A 22,370-nucleotide genomic window follows, 5' to 3' on the forward strand; every position below is an offset into this window, starting at 1 on the left:
GAGGCAAACTCTGCCAACAAATGCTTAATTTGTTTCCTTTCTAATCATGTTGGTGACTACCAACACACCTGACTTTACTACATTAATTTTACATACAGTGCCTTGTTGAACTAGCCTATTATTTCATATAATTCAGATTACTTTGAGTTTTTTAATACACGAAATAATGTCTAAAAATGATAATTTTAGTTTTTCCTTTCCAATTTTATATGTTCACAGGAAAAGGGATAAGAAAAATCATGCTACTATAATGTTATTGAATCTGTGAAATGTAGACTGTGGTTATAAAGCAGGAAGCCAAACTGAAAAAACAAAGCCTCAAGAGAAAAGTTTGTCTTTGCATGGAATACACTAAATGAGGTGTTCATTTATATCAACACAAACATTATTAGTCAAAAGTTGTGAATTTTAACTTAACCCTAATATTGTAATTTATTATAGTTTAATGGCATATAAAAGATATCTTCCTGGAAGACATTCACAAGACTGACTGCTCAAGAGGGAAAAATAATTACTCTGTGTGAGGAGCAGATGAAGTCCTTGGTGAATTTGTATTATTGACATGAGCATGGCCATGTCAGCGGAAATGGCCAAGCCATTCCTGGTTCAGGCTCAGAGGAATGGCCAAGCCTTTCCTGAGTCAGGCTTAGAGGAATGGCAAAGCCTTCCCCTGGTCTGGGCATAGAAGCTTACTAACAGTTACCCTTCAGCTGAAACCAGTGTATTTAGAAACTATTAACTGCAATTTCCTCCTCAGGGATGACTCCAACCTGAGACTGCAGATTAACTAACCCACCTCCTGCTCATCTGTGCTGTACAGATTAAACACTTTGAGTTTCCAGGTTACTGATGGCTCATCTCCACCAGAGTATTTGTCATACATGTGCATGCATGTCTGTGAATGAGTGGAGGCTAGGCAACAACCTCAGATATTGTTCCTCAAATGCCTTCCACATTTTTTTGAATTGGGATCTTTATTGGCCTAGAGCAAGTAGGCAAGGCTGTCTGGAGAGGCTCAGGGATCTGTTTGTCTCTGCCTCTTTTAGGCTGGAATCACAAGAGTATACCACTTAATCAAGCTTTCTGCAGGGAGGGATTGAATTTAGGCTATTATGCTTGTAAGATAAACACTTAACTCTGTGTGTGTGTGTGTGTGTGTGTGTGTGTGTGTGTGTGTGTGTGTGTGTGTGTGTGTTGTAGACTACTCAGTGGTTAAGAGCAAACCTCTTAGAGGTTCTAGTTTGATTTCCAGCTCAATGACCTGTGGACCTATAACACCGGCCCCTGGGGATCTGAAACCCTCTCCTGACCTCCAAAGGCACAAGAATGCACGTGGTGCACAGGTACACAGACAGTCAAAGCACCCATACACATAACGTAAAATGTAATTTATTCACCGAGCTGTCAGCTCATCACTGTCTTCTTAGACTCTTTAAGATCAGACTAAAATTATTTGAATGAAGCTGTTCATCAATGATTTCTTTCATGGATTATGTCTTTGATATTGTACATAGAGAGGCATTTCCATGCCTAAAGTGATAGTTTTCTCTTTGTTTTATAATTTTGTATTTTACTCCTATGAATCTGTAATTTTTTTTTTTGCACTATGTAGGGTTGTATTGGTTTTGTCATAGCATTCCTTGACACAGTACACTGTCTAAAACATATCAGATGCCAATAAATTCAAGTGCATGCATGTGTTATAAATGGGAAAAACCAAACTGGGTTTTATACTTTGAATAACAAAAATGGCTTAAAAAGTCATTGGAAAGATTCCATTACATTAAAAAAAACTTGTGAAATTCAATATATGTATATTACTACACTAGAAGTTTGTTAGAAAAATATGTACTGGGGGAAAAAAGAGTGCTAAAATAAAATTATCTCCAGTTCAGTGACAAAGATAGAGTCTATCCTACATCATATACACAGAAAACAAGATTAAAATCTCTTAGAAAAGAAGCTTGAAATTGGATTTTACAAAGGCATGTCTTTTATATTTTTGCTGCTTCATTTCTAAAGTGTTTATACTTGCATCTGAAGTTCCCAATCGTTTTCTCAGATTTTCTATTTCCAGCATTCCCTCTGTTTGTGTCTTCTTCATTTTTTCTATTTCCCTTTTCAGGTCTTGGACTATTTCCTTCATTTGTTTCATTGATTTTTCTTGATTTTCTCTCAGTATTTTATTGTTTTCTTCCAGGACTTTATTGATTTCTTCTAATTTGTTTGCCCTTTCCTCTAGTTGTTTACAGCGTTCTTCACATTTTTTTGTCTTTTCCTCTACACAAGCCTCTAGCTTCTTCATGATGTCATTCATAAGGCTGTTTTCTTCTGCTTCTTCCAATTTCTGATGTTCAGGTCTAGGTGTTGGAGGAGGGCTAGGGCCTGGTGATGCTGTATTGCTATTCATTTTGTTGTATATGTTTCTGCCTTGACGTCTGCCCATCTCCTTGTGCTTCGTTACTGGCCTTATCCGCACACTTGGTTCAGCCAGACCAGTATTCCAAAAGGGAAGTCCGGAGCAAGATGGGAGCTGGGGGCCGGCCTCTAAGTCTCAGGAAGAGGCTTGGGGCTCAGGCGGATGGGCGTGGGGGCAGGGCGTGGAGACTGCAGGGTCTGCCAGGGGTCTTGGAGAAGGGGATCCTTCCCGGTGGGGCTAGCAGGGAACCTGCCCGGTGGCCAGAACCTGGGGCCAAGTTGGGTAGGTCTTCCCTGGAGTGGCTGGTGCCCAGGGATGGGGTCTGGGGCAAGGAAGGGTACTCACCAGTTTTTCAAAAGGGAAGTCCGGAGCAAGATGGGAGCTGGGGGCCAGCCTCTAAGTCTCAGGAAGAGGCTTGGGGCTCAGGCGGATGGGCGTGGGGGCAAGGCGTGGAGACTGCAGGGCCTGCCAGGGGTCTTGGAGAAGGGGATCCTTCCCGGTGGGGCTAGCAGGGAACCTGCCCGGTGGCCAGAACCTGGGGCCGAGTTGGGCAGGTCTTCCCTGGAGTGGCTGGTGCCCAGGGATGGGGTCCGGGGCAAGGAAGGGCACTCACCAGTTTTCCAAAAGGGAAGTCCGGAGCAAGATGGGAGCTGGGGGCCAGCCTCTAAGTCTCAGGAAGAGGCTTGGGGCTCAGGGGGATGGGAGTGGGGGCAGGGCGTGGAGACTGCAGGGCCTGCCAGGGGTCTTGGAGAAGGGGATCCTTCCCGGTGGGGCTAGCAGGGAACCTGCCCGGTGGCCAGAACCTGGGGCCAAGTTGGGCAGGTCTTCCCTGGAGTGGCTGGTGCCCAGGGATGGGGTCTGGGGCAAGGAAGGGTACTCACCAGTTTTCCAAAAGGGAAGTCCGGAGCAAGATGGGAGCTGGGGGCCAGCCTCTAAGTCTCAGGAAGAGGCTTGGGGCTCAGGGGGATGGGAGTGGGGGCAGGGCGTGGAGACTGCAGGATCTGCCAGGGGTCTTGGAGAAGGGGATCCTTCCCGGTGGGGCTAGCAGGGAACCTGCCCGGTGGCCAGAACCTGGGGCCAAGTTGGGCAGGTCTTCCCTGGAGTGGCTGGTGCCCAGGGATGGGGTCTGGGGCAAGGAAGGGTACTCACCAGTTTTCCAAAAGGGAAGTCCAGAGCAAGATGGGAGCTGGGGGCCGGCCTCTAAGTCTCAGGAAGAGGCTTGGGGCTCAGGGGGATGGGAGTGGGGGCAGGGCGTGGAGACTGCAGGGCCTGCCAGGGGTCTTGGAGAAGGGGATCCTTCCCGGTGGGGCTAGCAGGGAACCTGCCCGGTGGCCAGAACCTGGGGCCAAGTTGGGCAGGTCTTCCCTGGAGTGGCCGGTGCCCAGGGATGGGGTCTGGGGCAAGGAAGGGTACTCACCAGTTTTCCAAAAGGGAAGTCCGGAGCAAGATGGGAGCTGGGGGCCGGCCTCTAAGTCTCAGGAAGAGGCTTGGGGCTCAGGCGGATGGGCGTGGGGGCAGGGCGTGGAGACTGCAGGGCCTGCCAGGGGTCTTGGAGAAGGGGATCCTTCCCGGTGGGGCTAGCAGGGAACCTGCCCGGTGGCCAGAACCTGGGGTCGAGTTGGGCAGGTCTTCCCTGGAGTGGCTGGTGCCCAGGGATGGGGTCCGGGGCAAGGAAGGGCACTCACCAGTTTTCCAAAAGGGAAGTCCGGAGCAAGATGGGAGCTGGGGGCCAGCCTCTAAGTCTCAGGAAGAGGCTTGGGGCTCAGGGGGATGGGAGTGGGGGCAGGGCGTGGAGACTGCAGGGTCTGCCAGGGGTCTTGGAGAAGGGGATCCTTCCCGGTGGGGCTAGCAGGGAACCTGCCCGGTGGCCAGAACCTGGGGCCAAGTTGGGCAGGTCTTCCCTGGAGTGGCTGGTGCCCAGGGATGGGGTCTGGGGCAAGGAAGGGTACTCACCAGTTTTCCAAAAGGGAAGTCCGGAGCAAGATGGGAGCTGGGGGCCAGCCTCTAAGTCTCAGGAAGAGGCTTGGGGCTCAGGGGGATGGGAGTGGGGGCAGGGCGTGGAGACTGCAGGGCCTGCCAGGGGTCTTGGAGAAGGGGATCCTTCCCGGTGGGGCTAGCAGGGAACCTGCCCGGTGGCCAGAACCTGGGGCCAAGTTGGGCAGGTTTTCCCTGGAGTGGCCGGTGCCCAGGGATGGGGTCTGGGGCAAGGAAGGGTACTCACCAGTTTTCCAAAAGGGAAGTCCAGAGCAAGATGGGTCTAAAGTGTTTTATGCACTGTGACAATCAACAGAGGTTTATTTCCAAGGTTGTCACAGCTTATTAGACACATATGCCCATTACATGCAGATAGTACATAAGTAACGTGAAGAATTCTGCTTGTGCAGAGTGTGTATGAGTACATTCCCCTGAACAATAAAGATGGACCCAAAGATACCCTTTCCCCTTTATAGGGTAGACTGGTTCACATTAAGGTCCCATAGGTGGAAAAGTGATGGGTAGTCACTTTGGTGACTTAGAGTTTCATCTGGTACCACAATACAAAGTCCACATGAAGTCAATCATCTCAGTAAAATCCAGAATATTTGAGAGTAAACCATTGACCACTTGCTGATTTAGGAGTGACTATATAGAAAGCCCTCGATTTTTTTCAAGTTTCTTTACAAACTTTGGGTGCCGTTTTGTCAGAATTTACCTGTGATTTTGATTGGTATCTTTTTTTCTGCATTCAATAGATTAAATAACAAAAATAAGAGATATGTACTTAGTAATGTAAAACTCTTAAAAACAGACAAAAATCTAACCACTTCAAAGAAAACTATGATAGCTATCTATCTATCTATCTATCTATCTATCTATCTATCTATCTATCTATACATACATACATGCCATGGTTTAATTTATGTTGCTGTTGATGAAATTTCGTGACCAAATGCAATATAAGAAAGAATTTATTTGCCAGACAATTCTAGGTTACAGTTCATCATTTCAGGGAAGTCACATCAAAAATGTAAGAGCTAGAAACATCATATCCATAGTTAAGAACAGAGAGAAACAAATGTCTGCTTTTTTATGCTTAGATAGCTTTCTTTACTCTTAGATAGGTCAGGGCCCAGCCTATGAAATGATGCAGCCCACAGTGGTTTGGGTCCTCTTAGACACACACACACACACACACACACACACACACACACACACACACACACACCAAGATAAAAAACTTCATAGACATGTCCAATGGCTAACTTTCACTTAGCTAATTCCCCACTAGAGACTCTCTTACCAGGAGATTCTAGATTGTGTCAAGTTGACAGCCCAGACTAACCAGCACACTAATTTTTTTTTTAAATATACACTACATAACTAACTTTGCTATGTAGCTTCAGCCATATTGCTTTCAGGGTAAGATCTGATTGGCTGGAATGCATCATCTATTAGTCCTTATGTTCTGGCAAGATTCTGTGGCAGTTTTTGTCTTAACTGTCAATGTGTGACTAAAAAGCCAAGTTTTATCTGGAGTTGAGCTACAGAGAATATGGCCTCATTCTTCCATAGGAGAACGATGGCCTTAAGGTAACAATAGTTTTTTAAATGTTCATCTATGTGCCTAAGAAAAGATGTTAGTCAACGCTGCAATCAACAACATATAATTGGCGCCTCTAGTTTCTGTGCCATATTATGCTATTCTGATGGGAACTTTGCTCCGTTTTGGAAACAAACAAGCCCTTGAGGTGAGTACACTTCAAAGCCCATATAGGGTACTACTTTTAATACAGTTCATTATTTGTTTTTGTGCTACATAATATCTGCCAATATTTGTTAGTTTCCAAGTGGACATGTTCTTAGAGTCTCCTTTCTAATAAATGATAGGAAAAGGTAACAGTTCATTGAGATGCTCTTTTCTAGTTGACCTCACACCAAAAACGCTTGTTGGTGTATAATGGTTTGGATCATGTACTCAGAATTATAGGAAACTAAATTCAGAACAAATAGCAAGTTTACATAAATGAGCACAGAGTTTGTGTAGATGAGGACCTGTATGAAATTCCTAGGCCTTATTCATTAAATTTCTCTCAATATTTTTTTTTTTTTTTTTTGGTTTTTCGAGACAGGGTTTCTCTGTGTAGCTTTGCGCCTTTCCTGGAACTCGCTTTGGAGACCAGGCTGGCCTCGAACTCACAGAGATCCGCCTGGCTCTGCCTCCCGAGTGCTGGGATTAAAGGCGTGCGCCACCACCGCCCGGCTTAAATTTCTCTCAATATTTTAAGGAGGGAACAAAAGTCTCTTATTTCTTCTTTGGTTCAGATGACACCATGAATAAGTGTGTTAATAAACCTCATAAATCTTTGAAAATATTGAATTTATTTATTTAATATATACTGTAAAACTCATTAGACATTTGAGTCCTTCATGTAAATATTTGTTCTTGCTTTTAGTACGCTCGAGCATGCTGAAAACAACAATCCATGTGTAGTCCGTGGGTGGTACAGCTTGGCCAGCTGATGGTCTTTGCTCTGATCACCCAGGCAGCTTTCAAACCAGCAATACCTCCGGTGATCAAGGATCAGCCTTTTAACGTTTTCTGGGCTGCTCCTACTTTGCTCTGTAAGGACCATTTTGATGTAGATATGAAACTTCAATTATTTGACTTCATCCCAAATCCTTTAGAAACCCAGAGCGGATCCACGATTTCCATACTTTATCCAAACGAGCTCGGATATTACCCTTATTTCTCTGAAGATGGAACATCCGTCTATGGTGGAATACCTCAGAATGTGAACCTCTCTGAGCACCTCAAGAAAAGCGCCAGTGACATTGCAGACACTGTCACTTGGTGGAGATCAGAAGGACTTGCTGTTATTGACTGGGAAGGCTGGAGGCCCCAGTGGGATAGGAACTGGGGCAACAGGGTTATATATAAAAACCGCTCGATAGCTTTCACTCGATACCACCATCCTGACTGGTCAGAAGCGAAGGTGAGAACAGTCGCCCAACAGGAGTTTGAAAAGGCTGGAAGGAGTATTATGAATGTTACTCTCACGCTGGCTTTAGAAATGAGACCGAAGCGTTTATGGGGCTTCTATCTCTACCCAGACTGCTACAATTACGATTACCGGATAAATCCTGAGTTCTACACAGGTAGTTGCCCAGATGATGAAATTTTCCGCAATGATCAACTCTTGTGGCTGTGGGAAAAAAGCACAGCACTTTATCCTTCCATATATTTGAGTAAAATATTAAAATCGAACTTAAATGCACTGAAATTTGTTCATTTTCGAGTGAGAGAAGCCCTGAGAATTGCTGAAATGGCTAGAAAGGACTATGTTTTGCCAGTTTTTATTTTTTCCAGACCATTTTATTTGCAGAGTCTTGAAGCTCTGTCAGAGGTAAGAAAAAAAATAGTCATATTAAAAACAATATAAGGTTAGTAGAATATATGTAAAGTCTAGAAAGAAATCTTTGGGGGGGGTTATTTATTTCTCATTAAAATGTTATTCTAATATTAAAAAAGATAACTCAACTCTGAAATTCCAAACAACTGGTAATTAGACATGCACCTAGAATTTTAGAAGATAAAAAACTCATTTAGAACTCAGAAGAATTTCTCACAGAAACTTCCAAATTGGAAATACATAAAATGGAGATTTGGGATCAAGGTGTTATCCACTCGAACTTTTCATTATACAATATTTTTCTGTTCAGTGTATTAGGTTTACTGAAAAGATGGCATGGATTCTATTAAATACTTCTTAAGAGTCCACAATATGGCCTAAGAGTGCCAAAGGATTGAGCAGTTTATATAAATAGATATTTTGATAATTAGTTCCAATTATCAACTTGACACAATTTAGAATCACCTGGGAAGAGCTTCTTGATGATTTGTTCAGGTTGGGTTAACCCTGTAGGCATGTCTGTGGGGGAAATGTCTTGAATTTGCTAGTTGATGTGGGAAGACCCAGCTTCAAAGTGGGATGCAGTGTTTTCTAGATTCGGCCCCTGGACGGTATAAAAGAGGAGACAGTGAGCTGAGAAATAAGAAGCATGCAGGCATCCATTCTTTCTCTGCTCTTGACTGGATATGAGTGACTGCTTGAAGTTCCTGCAGTTATTATTCAAATTCTGGCATAATATAATGTTTATATCTTTATAGAATTTGCCTATATGTCTAATCTGGCATTCTATTGTTATTTGGTCATATGACACCACAGTGGTTCTACATGTGTTAACTTTTCAAGAATGGAAGGTCCTGACATTTCATACTTTTATCACCTTTCTACATCATTCTTTGGCCTTCAGTATAAGTCTCAATATAGGGCAGAGGTAACTTCAGCTAATCTAACTGTGTTACTGTATATGTAATTGCCTCAGAGTGTAGTGGGAAGAGGCTTGCAATCTGATCTATGGCCAGCTCCTCTAGCCCACTGAATCTTGTTGACCTTTTAAAGTTTACTTTGTTCTGATTATTTTGTTCCTGAGTAAGTACAGGGACAGATGTTTCAAGAATATCTCATAGTCTCATAAAGAGAACTCTAGCTTCTTTATGTATGTCATAGCCTCCAACGTGTAAGGAAGATCTTCAAGATAAGAATATCTCCCTTGAAGCGAGGGAATAGTATGTTCAGGACTGTCCTGGGGAAGCTTAGAAGCAGCATTCCTGGAAGAAGGTATAAATGATTCATAATTTGATTCATAAAATGATTGGATTTTCCATCAATCCAATATCCCCAAATTGTACACATGGTGATAAATTGTGTCCCTTCAAATATTGTGCACCCTAATAAACCTTACCTGAGGATCAGAGGAAAAGGAAAAGCCACAGCCAATCTCACCTTACAGATGCCTCAGTCTCCAAAGAGACCTACTTCCTGTGTACCCACACCTATATGCCTTTCTGTTCTGCCAAGCTACAGAAGTCAGGCAATGGTAGCACATGTCTTTTATCCTAGCATTCAGGAGGCAGAGATCCACCCAGATCTCTGTGAGTTCAAGGCCACACTGGGGAACCGAGCCAGGCATAGTGACAAATGCCTTTAATCCCAGCACTAACTATAGAGGTCTGGAGGTCTGTACAAACAGACAGGAAGTGATGTGACTTGGCGGAGAGAGGAAATGAGATGGCAGAACAGAAAGGCATATAGGTGTGGGTGTACAGGAAGAAGATCTCTTTGGAGACCGAGGCATCTGTAAGGTGAGGTTGGCTGTGGCTTTTCCTATTCCTCTGATCTCTCAGGTTTTTACCCCAAGATCTGGCTCTGGGTGTTTTATTAATAAGACCATTTAGCAATTCATCTTACATGTACAAATATTAAAAGTGCCCCAAGTATGCAGCAGGTGGAGATGAAAACCAAGGGTGGCATGGCAGTCATCATGTGGTTCAGCTTTGCTGAATCTTTGCTAAGCACTGTGCTGGCTTTACGAATTCTGCCATCCCACTCAGATATGGCTGTGCCAGTTTTCTACTCTTCTGCTTTTAAAAAAAGCTTTTTTTTTTTTTACTTTTAATTTTTTTTTTTTGTATATGTGTGGGTGTGGGTATTTGCACATGAGTGCAGGTATTCAAAGATTCCAGAAAAGGGTGTTGGGGCCTGTGGGGCTGCAGTTACAGGCAGTTGTGAGCTGCTGCCTGGCATAGGTGCTGGGAATCAGACTCCTGTCCTCTGCAAAGGCTGTATGTATTCTAAAGTGCTGAAGCATTTCTCCAGATCCTCCTCTTAGTCTTTAAATATAAATTACAGGCTATCCTCTCTGAACTACTTCATAAGCCAATAAACCACATATTCTACCCATCAAAAAGTATATAGTGTCATAAAATTATAATTAATATGTTTTAATGCTTTCCTATTGATGTGTATGCATCATAAATCAACCAACAATATGGATTATTTTCACCTATTGTCTTAGAAACGTAACTTTTCACATTAAGTTTGTTTCTAAGCAATTGGTTTGTTGGTTCTCTCAAAAGTGCCTCAGCAAAAGGCTGACTGATGCTTAAGGAATGTGGTACTATTTATGTAGTAGAAGAATGAGTGCCTTATTTGTATTACTTAGAAAAATTACAGATCACAAGGACTAGCAGAGGCATCCCAAAGCAGAAATTTCTGAACCTAAAATGCTTTAAAATATGAAATTGTTTGCACACTGACTTGCTGCAACAAGAGGAACATTCTACACCTGACCTCAGGTGACCGGTCACATTGAAAACATAGACACATTACAAACATAGACACATTAAAAACATTTTTTATAAAATTATTTTTATGCATTTTGTATGAGATTTCTATAAAACATGAAAATGAATTTTGTATTTAGACTTGGATTTCATACTGCAATGTTTTATTCTGTATATGCAGATAGTCTAAAATCTGAAAAAGTCAGAAATTTGAAATACTTCTGGTTCCAAGCATTTCAAATAAGGGATACTCAATTCTTGTGATTGGAACTTCACTACAAGCTTGGCTGTGGTCTGGAGATTTGCCCATCTGGTCCTTGAGTGCTCCAGCCTTTCAAAGGATTTCTAATACATCCCAGGGGAGAAAAAGTGTAGACCATTTCCTCTGTTGTTCATCCTACCTTTCCTCTCATTCTGCTTTTTATTTCTTTGCTTTTGGTCTAAAACCCTGAACATAACCTCCTTCTCAATATTTAATCTACCCAGTCACACAACTTGAAAGTCACTCGGTGCCTTGTTTCTTTTCTTTTTTTTGTTATCCAGTGGGTAATTAAGAATTGTATATCTGGGGCTGGAGAGATGGCTCAGAGGTTAAGAACACTGACTATTCTTCCAGAGGTCCTGAGTTCAATTCCCAGCAACCACATGATGGCTCACAGCCATCTATAATGAAATCTTGTGCCCTCTCCTGGCGTGTAAGCATATATGGAGGCAGAATGTTGTTTACATAATAAATAAATAAATCTCTAAAAAAAAAAAGAAAAAAAAAGAATTGTATATCTGAATTAGAAATAGTTCTCTAATAGGCTCCCTCTTCTTCTTCTTTTTTTTTTTTTGGACTGACATTGCATTTATTGGGCCTTTATAATTTTTCCCAAAACAATTTCCATCTTCCTAGTTATTATCTTTGATCCCTAATGTCTTAACATCCCTGTCCTATGCTTTCTTTACATGGCTGCAAAAGTGTATCTTCCTAAAGTTGAAAATTTGTATCGTTCCAGAAATAAGTACTTGTGGGTAAGACTTTGTTTTATTGATAAGATTTAGTCTTTGACAATTTCATACATTATGTAATGCATTTTGACTACTCTCATCCTCTACCCTCTCAAATGTCCTCCTGGCTCTGGTGACCTTCCCCTTCTACAACCCTCCCATGTTCATGCCTCTTTATTTTGCTTTGTGATCTTGATTTTAAAATGGCTGTCTATGTGACTGTGTGTTTGGAGGTATCCATTGGTACCTGGTGGACTCACCACTGTGTATACTATGACTGAAGACAAGGATAGACTCTTCCAGAGTCTCCCAGTAGCCAATAGGATGGAAAGGAGGGTAGGGTCCCAGGAGCTCTTCCAATCCATAATCCACTGTTGACAGGTCCAGTCTTGTGCTGGTCCAGTGAAGGCAACTGTAGCTGCTTTGATATCATGTCTTAAATGGCTGTGTCATGCTTTGCAGACAGATGTTTGTAGCCTTTATCTATATTTCTATCCAGAACTTTAGAGGGGATGGGACACTGTTATATTAAGGGCTGAGTACTCAACTGTCACTTCCTGGAACCTTGAGCAGCCATGAATCTCTGTGTTCATGGAGCCTTTCATCGAAAAGAAAAGCTTCTCTGTTAAGTAGCATTTGGCTATGAGTATAAGCATAAATACTAAGAAGGCAGTTTGACATCCTATAAATAATAATATTCAGTTCCCTCATATAGGCTGACTTCCCTTTTCATGGGTTTTTAAATTGTTATTTTTGAGATTATAAATTCATTGCAACCTTTTTTCTTTTCCTTTTTCCCCTCTAAACCCTCCCACATACTATATACCCCTCTCCACTCTCCTTCAAATTCACTTCAAATTCCTTTTTTATTGCACATACGTAAATCTATCTATCTATCTATCTATCTATCTATCTATCTATCTATCTACCTACCTACCTACCTATATTCCTAAATATAACCTGTTCGGTCTGTATAATGCTACCTGTATGTATGCTTTCAGTGTTGATGTTTGGCACTTGACAGCCAATTGGTGTGCTCTTCCCTGGGAAAGGTCACCTCTCCCATTCCCAGCTTTCCCTGGTTGCCTATAGTTCTCTGTGTAGGGTTTAGGCCTCATGGGCTTTTCTTCACCCAGTTTGGCATGTTTATTGGTATCATTCTTGTTCAACCCACATTTGGACAGTCATGTTCTTGAGGTTTTAAGGTATAGCTTCTGATATTACTAGGAGATGCAATCTCACAGTAAACTCTTTGATCCTCTGGTTCTTAAAATCTTTCCAGCCTTAGGTGCAGGAATATTTGTGGATGTATTTAATGGGACTGGGCTCCATAACTGCATTTTGGTTGGGTGTGGTTGCTGTAAAGGTCTCTGCTGTGGAATGTCATTCTATGTGCTGTGAATGTGTGTTGCTCTGATTGGTTGATAAATAAAATGCTGATTGACCAGTAGCCAGCCAGGACATACAGGTGGGATAAGCAGAGAGGAGAATTCTGGGAAGAGGAAGGCTGAGTCAGGAGCCACCAGCCAGACACAAAGGATCAAGATGATAAGGCAGAAATGAGAAAAGGTACCAAGCCACATGGCTAAACATAGATAAGAATTATGGGTTAATCTAAGTGTAAGAGCTAGTCAATAATAAGCCTGAGCTAGTGGCCATACAGTTTTGTAATTAATATAAGCCTTTGTGTATTTATTTGGGTCTGAGTAGCTGTGGACCAGGCAGGGCACAGGAAAACTTCCAACTACAGGTCTCTGTTGAGAAAAGAAGTTCCCTTGATGGGGGGTGGTGAATACTACACTTATATATGAGTAAAAAGACAAGTGTTCATTGAATGTTGCTAGAGATTATGCTGGCTTAGTAAGTTAGTGGTTGTGATCTTCTCCACTAACTCTGTCTTCACTAGCACTGAGTAATTAGCTTGTTTCCAGTATTAGGCATGGTCTCTCTCTTGTTGAGCTGTTGAGCAGACCTTAACTCTAATTAGAGAGATGTTGGCTATTGACTAGGTTTATGGTAACATCCATGGATTCTTTCCTGTGGAGCAGGCCTCAAACCCAATCAGACAAATCAGTAGCTTATTCTCATAAAAATAGTGGGCACATCTTGTCTGGTATGTTGGCCCCATTGTTTGTAGGATTCACAGCTGGGTGAGACCACTAATGCCCTTTCTCCCCTAGCAGCCTGCATAGCACCTCCTGGTACTAGAAAATCAAGCCAGTCAGGAAGAAACTTCTAGTTCCGTCTCGGTTTTATTTCTCTATATCTTACATCAAGGTATGTGGTGTGTTCATCACTAAGGTGTCATCAAGGAGTAGGGCAACTAAAAGGAAATGCAAGAGTCCATGTTACAAGGCCTCTGGGGTCTTCCTGACAACACATAACAAAGTATCCCACACCTGGCACTGAGGTTTTTGTTCAACACCCAATGACTTTTAGAAATAGCACTATCTTAATACTCATAAGTAGGTGATTTTTCTCTGCACATGGCTCTGTTTATGTATAAGGACCCATTTGTTCTTACTTTTCTTCCAAATCCTGTGTGCTTTATCACAGGAAACAGCTCTTTAGGTCACTGCATTCTTATTTGAATGAGCCTCTGTCTTCCCTTTGAACAGGAAACCAACTCTACTCTCTCTACTGTGTCTTATGAAAACATTCTCCTTCTCAAAGACCTATCTAAAATGTCACCTGTTCAAAGAAAGCTTCTCAGACTATGCCATGATTCCTTTAATCTACAGATACTGTGCGGGGGCTACAAATACGGATATTAGTTTACTGTATTGTCATTACTTGTTTCTATGTTTACCTTAACATTTTACAGAACTTCAGACTAGGGACTGGAGTCTATTTGATCTTATAGCCTCACTGTTTAGAGTATTTTCTGGAACACTGGACTATTATCAGATAACCTGAAATGCCCAAATCACCCTTTCTAGTTCTTCTATAACTGTTTTCTTTATGAACACAAATATGATCTTAGTCGTTAAGCAGTGCCTAAAATGACTTGATGGACATTTCTCCTGGCCCTTCTCTTCTGTAGGAGGACTTAGTGCATACAATTGGCGAAAGTGCTGCCTTGGGAGCAGCAGGAATAATACTGTGGGGAGGATACGAATATTCTGATTCAAGGGTAAGTAGTGACTTCTCTGTTAGGAGCAGCAGGAATAATACTGTGGGGAGGATACGAATATTCTGATTCAAGGGTAAGTAGTGACTTCTCTGTTACATTCTAGACAGTGATTTTTAATGAAAAAGGTTTTCTCACATCAGTTGGCTGCTGATTATTTGTTTCCTTTGCTTTAACAAAGTTCAAAGACTGTATGTAGGGATCAATGCTGATCACCCAATTCTATACCAGATGGTGGTTAACAGCAGGGTGGACAAACACAATCTTCAACTGGGCAGCCTAAAGTAAGAAGCCGATTATTATATTCTAAGGGCATAATTTGTGGCATATTAAGTAACTGCTCTCAGTCTTACTTTCTTCATTTAAAAATTGTATTATAATTAAACCCACAATGTAGATATTTTAGTCAAAAATGCTATTGTATATACCTGACAAGTTATTGTAAAAATTTGAAAATAATTTTATTATGAAGAATGAATTCTCTACAATTACTTTTCATTTTGATGGTAGCTTATAATACATGGGGGGAAAATTGTACATATACAATAGTTGATTGATATTTTTTAAATTTTGTAGTTAGAACATCTAACATGGCATTTATTTTATAACAAATTTGGAAGTGCATAATCCAGCATTATCAATCATAGATATGAGGTTATACAGCAGATCTTTAGTATTTATTTGTCTAGCATGTGTGTCCCTTTCAATGTGTTGATTTGACTATTTAGATATTTCATGTGTAAATGGACACATACAGTACTTTTTCTTCTTCAATTTCTTATTTTACTTAGCACAATTTCTTCTGGATTTACTAGCATTGTCATAAATGACAGAATTTCCTTCTATTTTTTAAGGTTTAATTATATTCCATTGTATGCAACCCATATTCATTACTCATTTATCTCTTGATGGACATTTGCATTAGTTACAATTCCTGACTTCAAAGAATAGTACTGTATTGAATACAGAAATATGAATGTCACTTCCAGACCATTATTCAAACTCTTTTGTATCTATGTCCATAACTGTGAGTATGAGCACATATTTGTGTATGTGCATGTATAGGTATGAATCATATGATAACTCTACTTTTAATTTTTTGAAGAATTCCGTACTGTATTCCATAGGTCTTGTATCTTTTTCTATTTGGACCAACAGGGTGAAAGGGTTCCAAACAATGTCATCAACACATGTAATCTCTACATATGTTTTAATATTTGCCAACCTTACAAGTGTGTGGTAATGTCTCATTGTAGCTCTGATTTGCACTTTTCTGGGAATGAGAGATGTTTAGTTAAGTCTTTTCTATTTATTTGTGCAAACAACAAAGTGAGTTAGCCGACTGTTTTTTCTTGAGACAAAAATGTCACTATATAACTGGCTTAGAGCTTTCTATATAAACTAGTCTGGCACTGAACTCACAGAGATCCCCCTGCCTCTGCCTTCCAGTGGAGTGTTGGGATTAAAGATGTGTGCTATCATGCCTGGATCTTTTACACTTGATTTTAGCCAAAAGGCCAAGAAGCGATGCTGCCTGGATCTTTTATCTATATTTCCTATGTTAGGGATTGAATCTAAGGCCTCACACATGTAAGGGCTGTACCAGTGAGCTGTGTTCCCATCTCTCATTTTACCTCACATTTTCAGACAGGAGCTAGTAAAGTTGCCTAGGATGGCCTCAACTCTGTAGGTCCCTGAAGCTGCAGACTTGTGATTCTCTTGCCTCAGTCCCCCAAGAAGCTGAGGTTATAGGCCTATACCATCAAACCTGGCTACTTTGTGTATTTTTTTTTTCCCATTCAGTTACTGTGTGTGCTACTTTGGGTTATTTAGACTTCGGATATGTCACTAGTTACTGTAGGTAATAGGAATTTTGCACATATTTTCCACTACTCTGTAGGATGTCTTTCCATTCTCTTGACTGTTTTTTTTTTTTTTTCTGGGTGTGCGGAAGTGTTTAGTCTGACACTTCCCCTTGTTTATTTCTGCTTCTGTCACCCATGCTTTTGGTCTCATGTAAGAGAATTGTCACAATTGACAGGAAGCAGGAAGAAAACCCAGTTTTCTGCTAAGGTTTTTATCAGTTACTGACTTTTTATGTTCAAGTTTAAACCACTTTTTTTGTGAAGTTTCCTATGTTGTATGGCTGGTGGTTCGAGTTTGTTTGGACAATTCTTCCCGACACTATTTTTTAACAAGTTGGTCATTTCTCTGTGTGTGTTCTTGACATCCTTGTCAAAGATCAGTTGATTGTGCACGTATGAGTTTATTTCTGGACTCCAATCTGTTCTTTAAGCATCTCTCATTTTTTTTCCCACAGGAGGCTTGCTTATCTGTGCAACAAACTATTCAAGGGCTATTGGGCCCCTATGTTCTCAATGTAACCTCTGCAGCCAAGCTCTGTAGTCAAAATCTATGTAACAGTCATGGACGATGTGTTCGAAAGACAGCTGAATCCTCCTTTTATCTGCATATGCCTGAAGATAGCCACAAGAATTATGTCATAAAAAAGGGTTTCAAATTTGTCATTTCTGCAAGGAGTAAGCAGAAGACAATAATGAATATGAAGAATGGATTTGTGTGTCATTGTTACTATGGCTGGCATGGAGAGTCCTGCAGATCGCGCTTTCCAAATCTCTTGAGTCGGAAGAACAAGGCTTCTATAGCTGCATTTAATTCATTAGCTTTTCTTATGACTTTAACTGTGACTCTGATGAATTTTTTTCTTATTCCCTACTCTGATGTCAATTTTTTCTTAAAATATGTCATTTTTCTCTGATTTCAACCCGTTTATAAACAATTTTTAGTTTTAAATTCCAAGCAAACTGTTTGTTGGATGTTCACTTTGTGCTAGGCAATAAGAGTAGACCTGTCCTCATGGAGTTTTGCAGTTGGAAGTTTCTCAGGTCCCACCCAGCCCCATGGGTAGGGTTGAATCTCTCCCACTTGCGGTCTGCAGATGATTATAAAATAATCACTCAGAGGCTTATATTAATTACCAACTGTGTGGTCTATGGTCAGGCTTCTTACTCGCTAGCTCTTTCAACTGAACTTAACCCATTCCTATAATCTCTATGTTGTCATGTGGTCATGGCATTACCAGTCTGCTGACATCTTGTTGTTCCTTCAGCAGTGGCTCGCATGGTCTGCCCCACTCTCCTTTTCCTCTCCTCTCTCTCCAGCTCGAATGTCCCACCTCACCTAATTCTGTCTCACTGTTGGCCAAACAGCTTTATTTATCTAACTTTCAGAGCAACACATATTCACAGTATACAGAAAGACACCCCACAGCCGAGCTTAGAAATAAGCAGTAAATAGACACACATCTATGATGGTGATAGCATTCTATAGACTAAAGAGAAAACAGGCTTAAGGAATTAGGAAGGATTAGAGAGCACCAGAAATGTTATGTAAGATAGTCACATAGTGCCTTTCTAGTGAGAAGATCAGACAGCAGAAGAGACAGGTCAATACTCTCAGGGAGCCAGACATAACAGTTTCCTTATGTAATCTGAGCATCTGGAAGGCAGAAGTAGATTGTAACTTCAAGGCCAGCTTGGTTTACACAGTGAGTTAAAAGCCAGTCAAGATAACACAGTGAGAGTTTATCTCAAAAAAGGAAAATAAAACTAAAAAGGAAAAAATCCAAAAGAATGTGTCTGAGGAAAGTGTTCTTGAAATAAGCAAATCCAGAGGAAACAACTCTTTGTATTTCTGGGCATGTGAATTACTAAATAATGAGCAATGCAACAAAACACCCGCCCCCCAGGATACTAACCTATGGAATGAACACAACTCTTTAAATGTATGCAATAGGGATTAACTTTATCCAGAGTTACCTTGGATTTGGCTCATCAATATCAAAAGAGAAACACTATTAGCCTCCTACACAGTAGAATTGATAAGGGAAATTCTTTCATTTGATACTTTTTGGTTTATTGAAATATGCTGTACCCAAACATTTTGTCAGTTTTCACTGGATGGTAATTCATTTGAAAATCTCATTGTGGAGACTTGAATTGACCTAGTTGTAATCCAAATAATTTTATTTCACAAATGCAACAGAGATTGTGGTATCCTAAATATTATTTACTTTCTAAGGTTAGGAGAGGTATTTTCCTGTCTGATATGCTCCAAATATTGCAGTATTAGGTAGACTATATCCTTGCATACACATAGAACTTTATAAAAGGTCACATTAAGATTCTCATGCTATGGGACACCTTGCACAGCCTTGAGGCAGGGGGAGGGCCTTGGACCTGCCTCTACTAAATGTACCTACCCATGGGAGGCCTTACCTTCTTGTAGGAGGGAATGGGAAGTGGGTTAAGAGGGGGAGGCTGGAGGGGCAGGAGGAGGAAAGAGGGGGATCTTTGATTGGTATGTAAAATGAATAAAGATTCTTTCTTAATAAAAAAAAGATTCTCATGCTAACTTTATTTGGTTAATTAATTAGTTATTCCATTATGTATTCTGGGAAAAAGTAAAAGGTAAAGAAGCAATGAAATATAGAAAGTGAGATAGAAGGGTATTACATGAGTTTTCCTGTCCTGTTGGTTTCCTGTAGCACAAAACCAATATATATTTATAGGAATGAAAGCCTAAGGCATGAGCATGCAACGTTTTTCATAAGTATTCAACTGGTGTTCATACAAGAAGCAATGGCTCTTCCTAGTCTTCCAGTGAAGAAAAACTATTTAACAATTATTATATCAGGGTTCAGACACTGAACTCATTCTAATAAAATAGGAAAGGCAAATATTAAATATTACCATCATCTTGAAGGTAAGGGAAATAAAACACATAAACAATAATAGAGGCATACCCAATTTTGTTCAGGCCCCAATGAAAACATCAGAGGTAGGATTTACTGTTTAAAATGCCCCTGAAATAATTAGGGTATATGAAAGGACTGACATATGTAGAAGAAAAGGGAAAACATGATAAATCAGTAGAAGAAATGCTAGTAACCACAGATAGTCATTTACCATTTTCTAAATAAGAACATTATTGAATTTTAATATATCACCAGTATTATAAAATAAAAACAATGGCATATTTCATTTTTTAAAAAAATGTTTATTTTATGTGTATGGTTGTTTTGCTTGTATGTATGTATGTATGTATGCATGTGCACCATGTGCATGAAGTGTCTACAGAGACCAGAAGAGGGCTTCAGGTTCCCTAGAACTAGAGTTACAGACAATTATGAGGTGTCATGTGAGTGCTGGGAACCCTACCCAGGTCCTCTTCAAGAGTGGTAAGTGCTCTTCAATGCTGAGCCATCTCACCAGCCCCAATCATCATATTTCTAATGGTAGATTCTTCAAACAGTAGTTTGTAAATCTGAAGTCAAATGCAGATTATGAAAATGGTAGATTCTTCAAACTGAAGTGTGTAAATCTGAAGTCAAATGCAGATTATGAAAATGGTAGATTCTTCAAATGGTAGTTTGTAAATCTGAAGTCACATACAGATTATGAAGGATTTTCAGGCCTTGTGGTCTCTTCTTTTTGCTTGCATACATTTGTACTCCCAGACTATGTACTTAATCAGCTGCCTAATAGAAATGAGAAGACACAAATACCCATACATGTTTTACATATCTATTTAAGATACAATTCCAAGAGAAATGAACAAAAGGGTCCTCTGTTAGCCCAATGCTAATAAAGTACCACAAATGACTTCAGTAAAGGAAACATCTTCTAAGAGGATAAAGATTATGTTAGAAACCGGTAGGAGGATTATCTTAACCCGAGTCACCTCAGTAGCAGCAGTCTACTTGAGGATACCATTCTTTACTTTCCATTCATTGTTTAAAAAAAAACCGAAAACTTTTATTTAGACACTTTTTTTTTTTTTTTTTTTTTTTTGGTTTTTCGAGACAGGGTTTCTCTGTGTAGCTTTGCGCCTTTTCCTAGAACTCACTTGGTAGCCCAGGCTGGCCTCGAACTCACAGAGATCCACCTGGCTCTGCCTCCCGAGTGCTGGGATTAAAGGCGTGCGCCACCACCGCCCGGTGACACTTTTTATTTAGGCACAAACCTTTTGATTAGCCACATGTTTTTCTCCATCACTATTCCACACCACTCATTCTTTCCAATCAGAAAGAATGTGCATTTTCATCTCACAAAGAGAATGTTATAATTATACCCTTTGGCTCATAGCAAATTTGTGGTGTGTTTATTTTTATATGAAAGGCATTCTTTACCATGTCTTTTGAAGTTCTCTTCAAATACAGACTCCTGTCTTTGGCCCAGGAGAATTTTCTTTATGATTTTTTTCAAGTGATCTCTGGTCTTTTATATTCTCTGCTCACTTATGACATTTCTATTGGATTGAATCCCCACTCTCTGTAGCTGTCTTGTGTTGCTTTTTTCTCTGGTGTTCTAAGCTTTCATGAAACTTTTACTTTGTATTGTAGATTTTTTTAAGTCTTTTCTCTGTAATACCAGTAGTTAATCAATGATTTCAAAGAGCTCTTTGGGAGGATGCATGTCATTTCTCCTTTCTCATAGTAGTCTTGTTTTGGTATCAGACTTTACAGCACCTTAAATATCTCTAAAAATATATTTTTGTTATTGCTTGACTGCTTTCTGACACAGGATCTCCTTATACTGTCCAGGCTGGCCTTGAACTCAGGATCCTTCTGCCTCCTGAGTAGAGACTTGACACTTTATTCTGTATTTTAAATGTTGCCACTGTTGCATATTTTATCTCCTCTTTCCCATTCTCTAGTATGAGTTGTTCCCTTCCTTAATTTCTTCTCTTTCATACTGTTAATCAGTATATTATGTCTGGTAGTCCTTGGTCATTATACCTGTGAAGGATTTGAATAGCTGAAAAATCTATCATAGGAATTTCTCTCCTGTGCTTGAGTTATTTACTCAACAGGATTCTTGTGCTGCACAGAAGAAGGACTCTGTGATAGGAACAGGAGTGTGTAGACAAGTAGCATTCCTTCTGGTACATGTGAGTGAAAAACATATAGGTTTGTAGGAACTCCCATAATTATCAAAGGAAGGAGAGAATTATCATGGGAGAAGAGTATAATTCCCCAAGAGCTGAATAGTCTAATTCCCCAAGAGCTGAATAGTCTCTCTTGCTTTCTGTACTCGCTATGGAGACCACCTTTCTGCATTTAAACTATGCTTCTGTATTTAGTCCAATACACAAGTACAGACCTAGGAAGAGCTGTTGAAATATTCTGAAGTCAGATGTCTGTCCTACTTGCCACTCCACATCCTTTGGGAATGAGAGTGTAGTCTGACTGGTTCTGAGCTCTGTAAACAATATTTCACCTGATCATTCTGATAATTGCCCTCCATCCACTTTTCTTAGTTTTCTGTTTTCAATCATGGAATTCTTTTTTAAGGAAAGGAACAATTGAGGCCTCCGTAGTACTGTTTGTTGTCATTTTATCTTTTGCATTTCCTTGTTCGAGTTCATCTGTTTTCAGTGTGTGAGTCATATCAATCCTTCTTGTTTTCAACTTTATATTTATTTTGTCTAATGACACACGAAGATAATGACATATTAAATAAAGACGTGCTCAGCTCACGTCTTTTGAGTGGCTCACCATCCTGAGCCATTAGTTCTGGTTGACTCATAAATTTTCTCAGGATGATACTTAATTCCCAATAAGAGTCAATTATTCTTTT

The 22,370-nt window shown here is 40.4% G+C and overlaps 1 protein-coding gene across 1 annotated transcript; it reads left to right on the forward strand.

The window, feature by feature from the left end:
- Positions 1-6,882: 6,882 nt before the first annotated feature.
- On the forward strand, positions 6,883-17,488 carry LOC128098782 (hyaluronidase-4-like). Its single transcript, XM_052720200.1, has 3 exons — positions 6,883-7,803; positions 14,623-14,712; positions 17,030-17,488. Exons 1-3 carry the CDS (start codon positions 6,883-6,885, stop codon positions 17,486-17,488), a joined length of 1,470 nt encoding a protein of 489 aa, XP_052576160.1.
- The last annotated feature ends 4,882 nt before the right edge of the window (positions 17,489-22,370 follow it).

This window comes from Peromyscus californicus, unplaced genomic scaffold (genome assembly GCF_007827085.1).
Source record: "Peromyscus californicus insignis strain IS unplaced genomic scaffold, ASM782708v3 Scaffold_6__1_contigs__length_162567912, whole genome shotgun sequence".
Classification (NCBI taxonomy): Eukaryota; Metazoa; Chordata; class Mammalia; order Rodentia; family Cricetidae; genus Peromyscus; species Peromyscus californicus.

Coding starts and splice junctions, on each gene's coding strand:
- LOC128098782 (XM_052720200.1), top strand. CDS start 6,883: ATGTGTAGTCCGTGGGTGGTACAGCTTGGCCAGCTGATGGTCTTTGCT. Junction 7,804..14,622: donor GTCTTGAAGCTCTGTCAGAG/GTAAGAAAAAAA, acceptor TCTCTTCTGTAG/GAGGACTTAGTGCATACAAT. Junction 14,713..17,029: donor ACGAATATTCTGATTCAAGG/GTAAGTAGTGAC, acceptor TTTTTCCCACAG/GAGGCTTGCTTATCTGTGCA.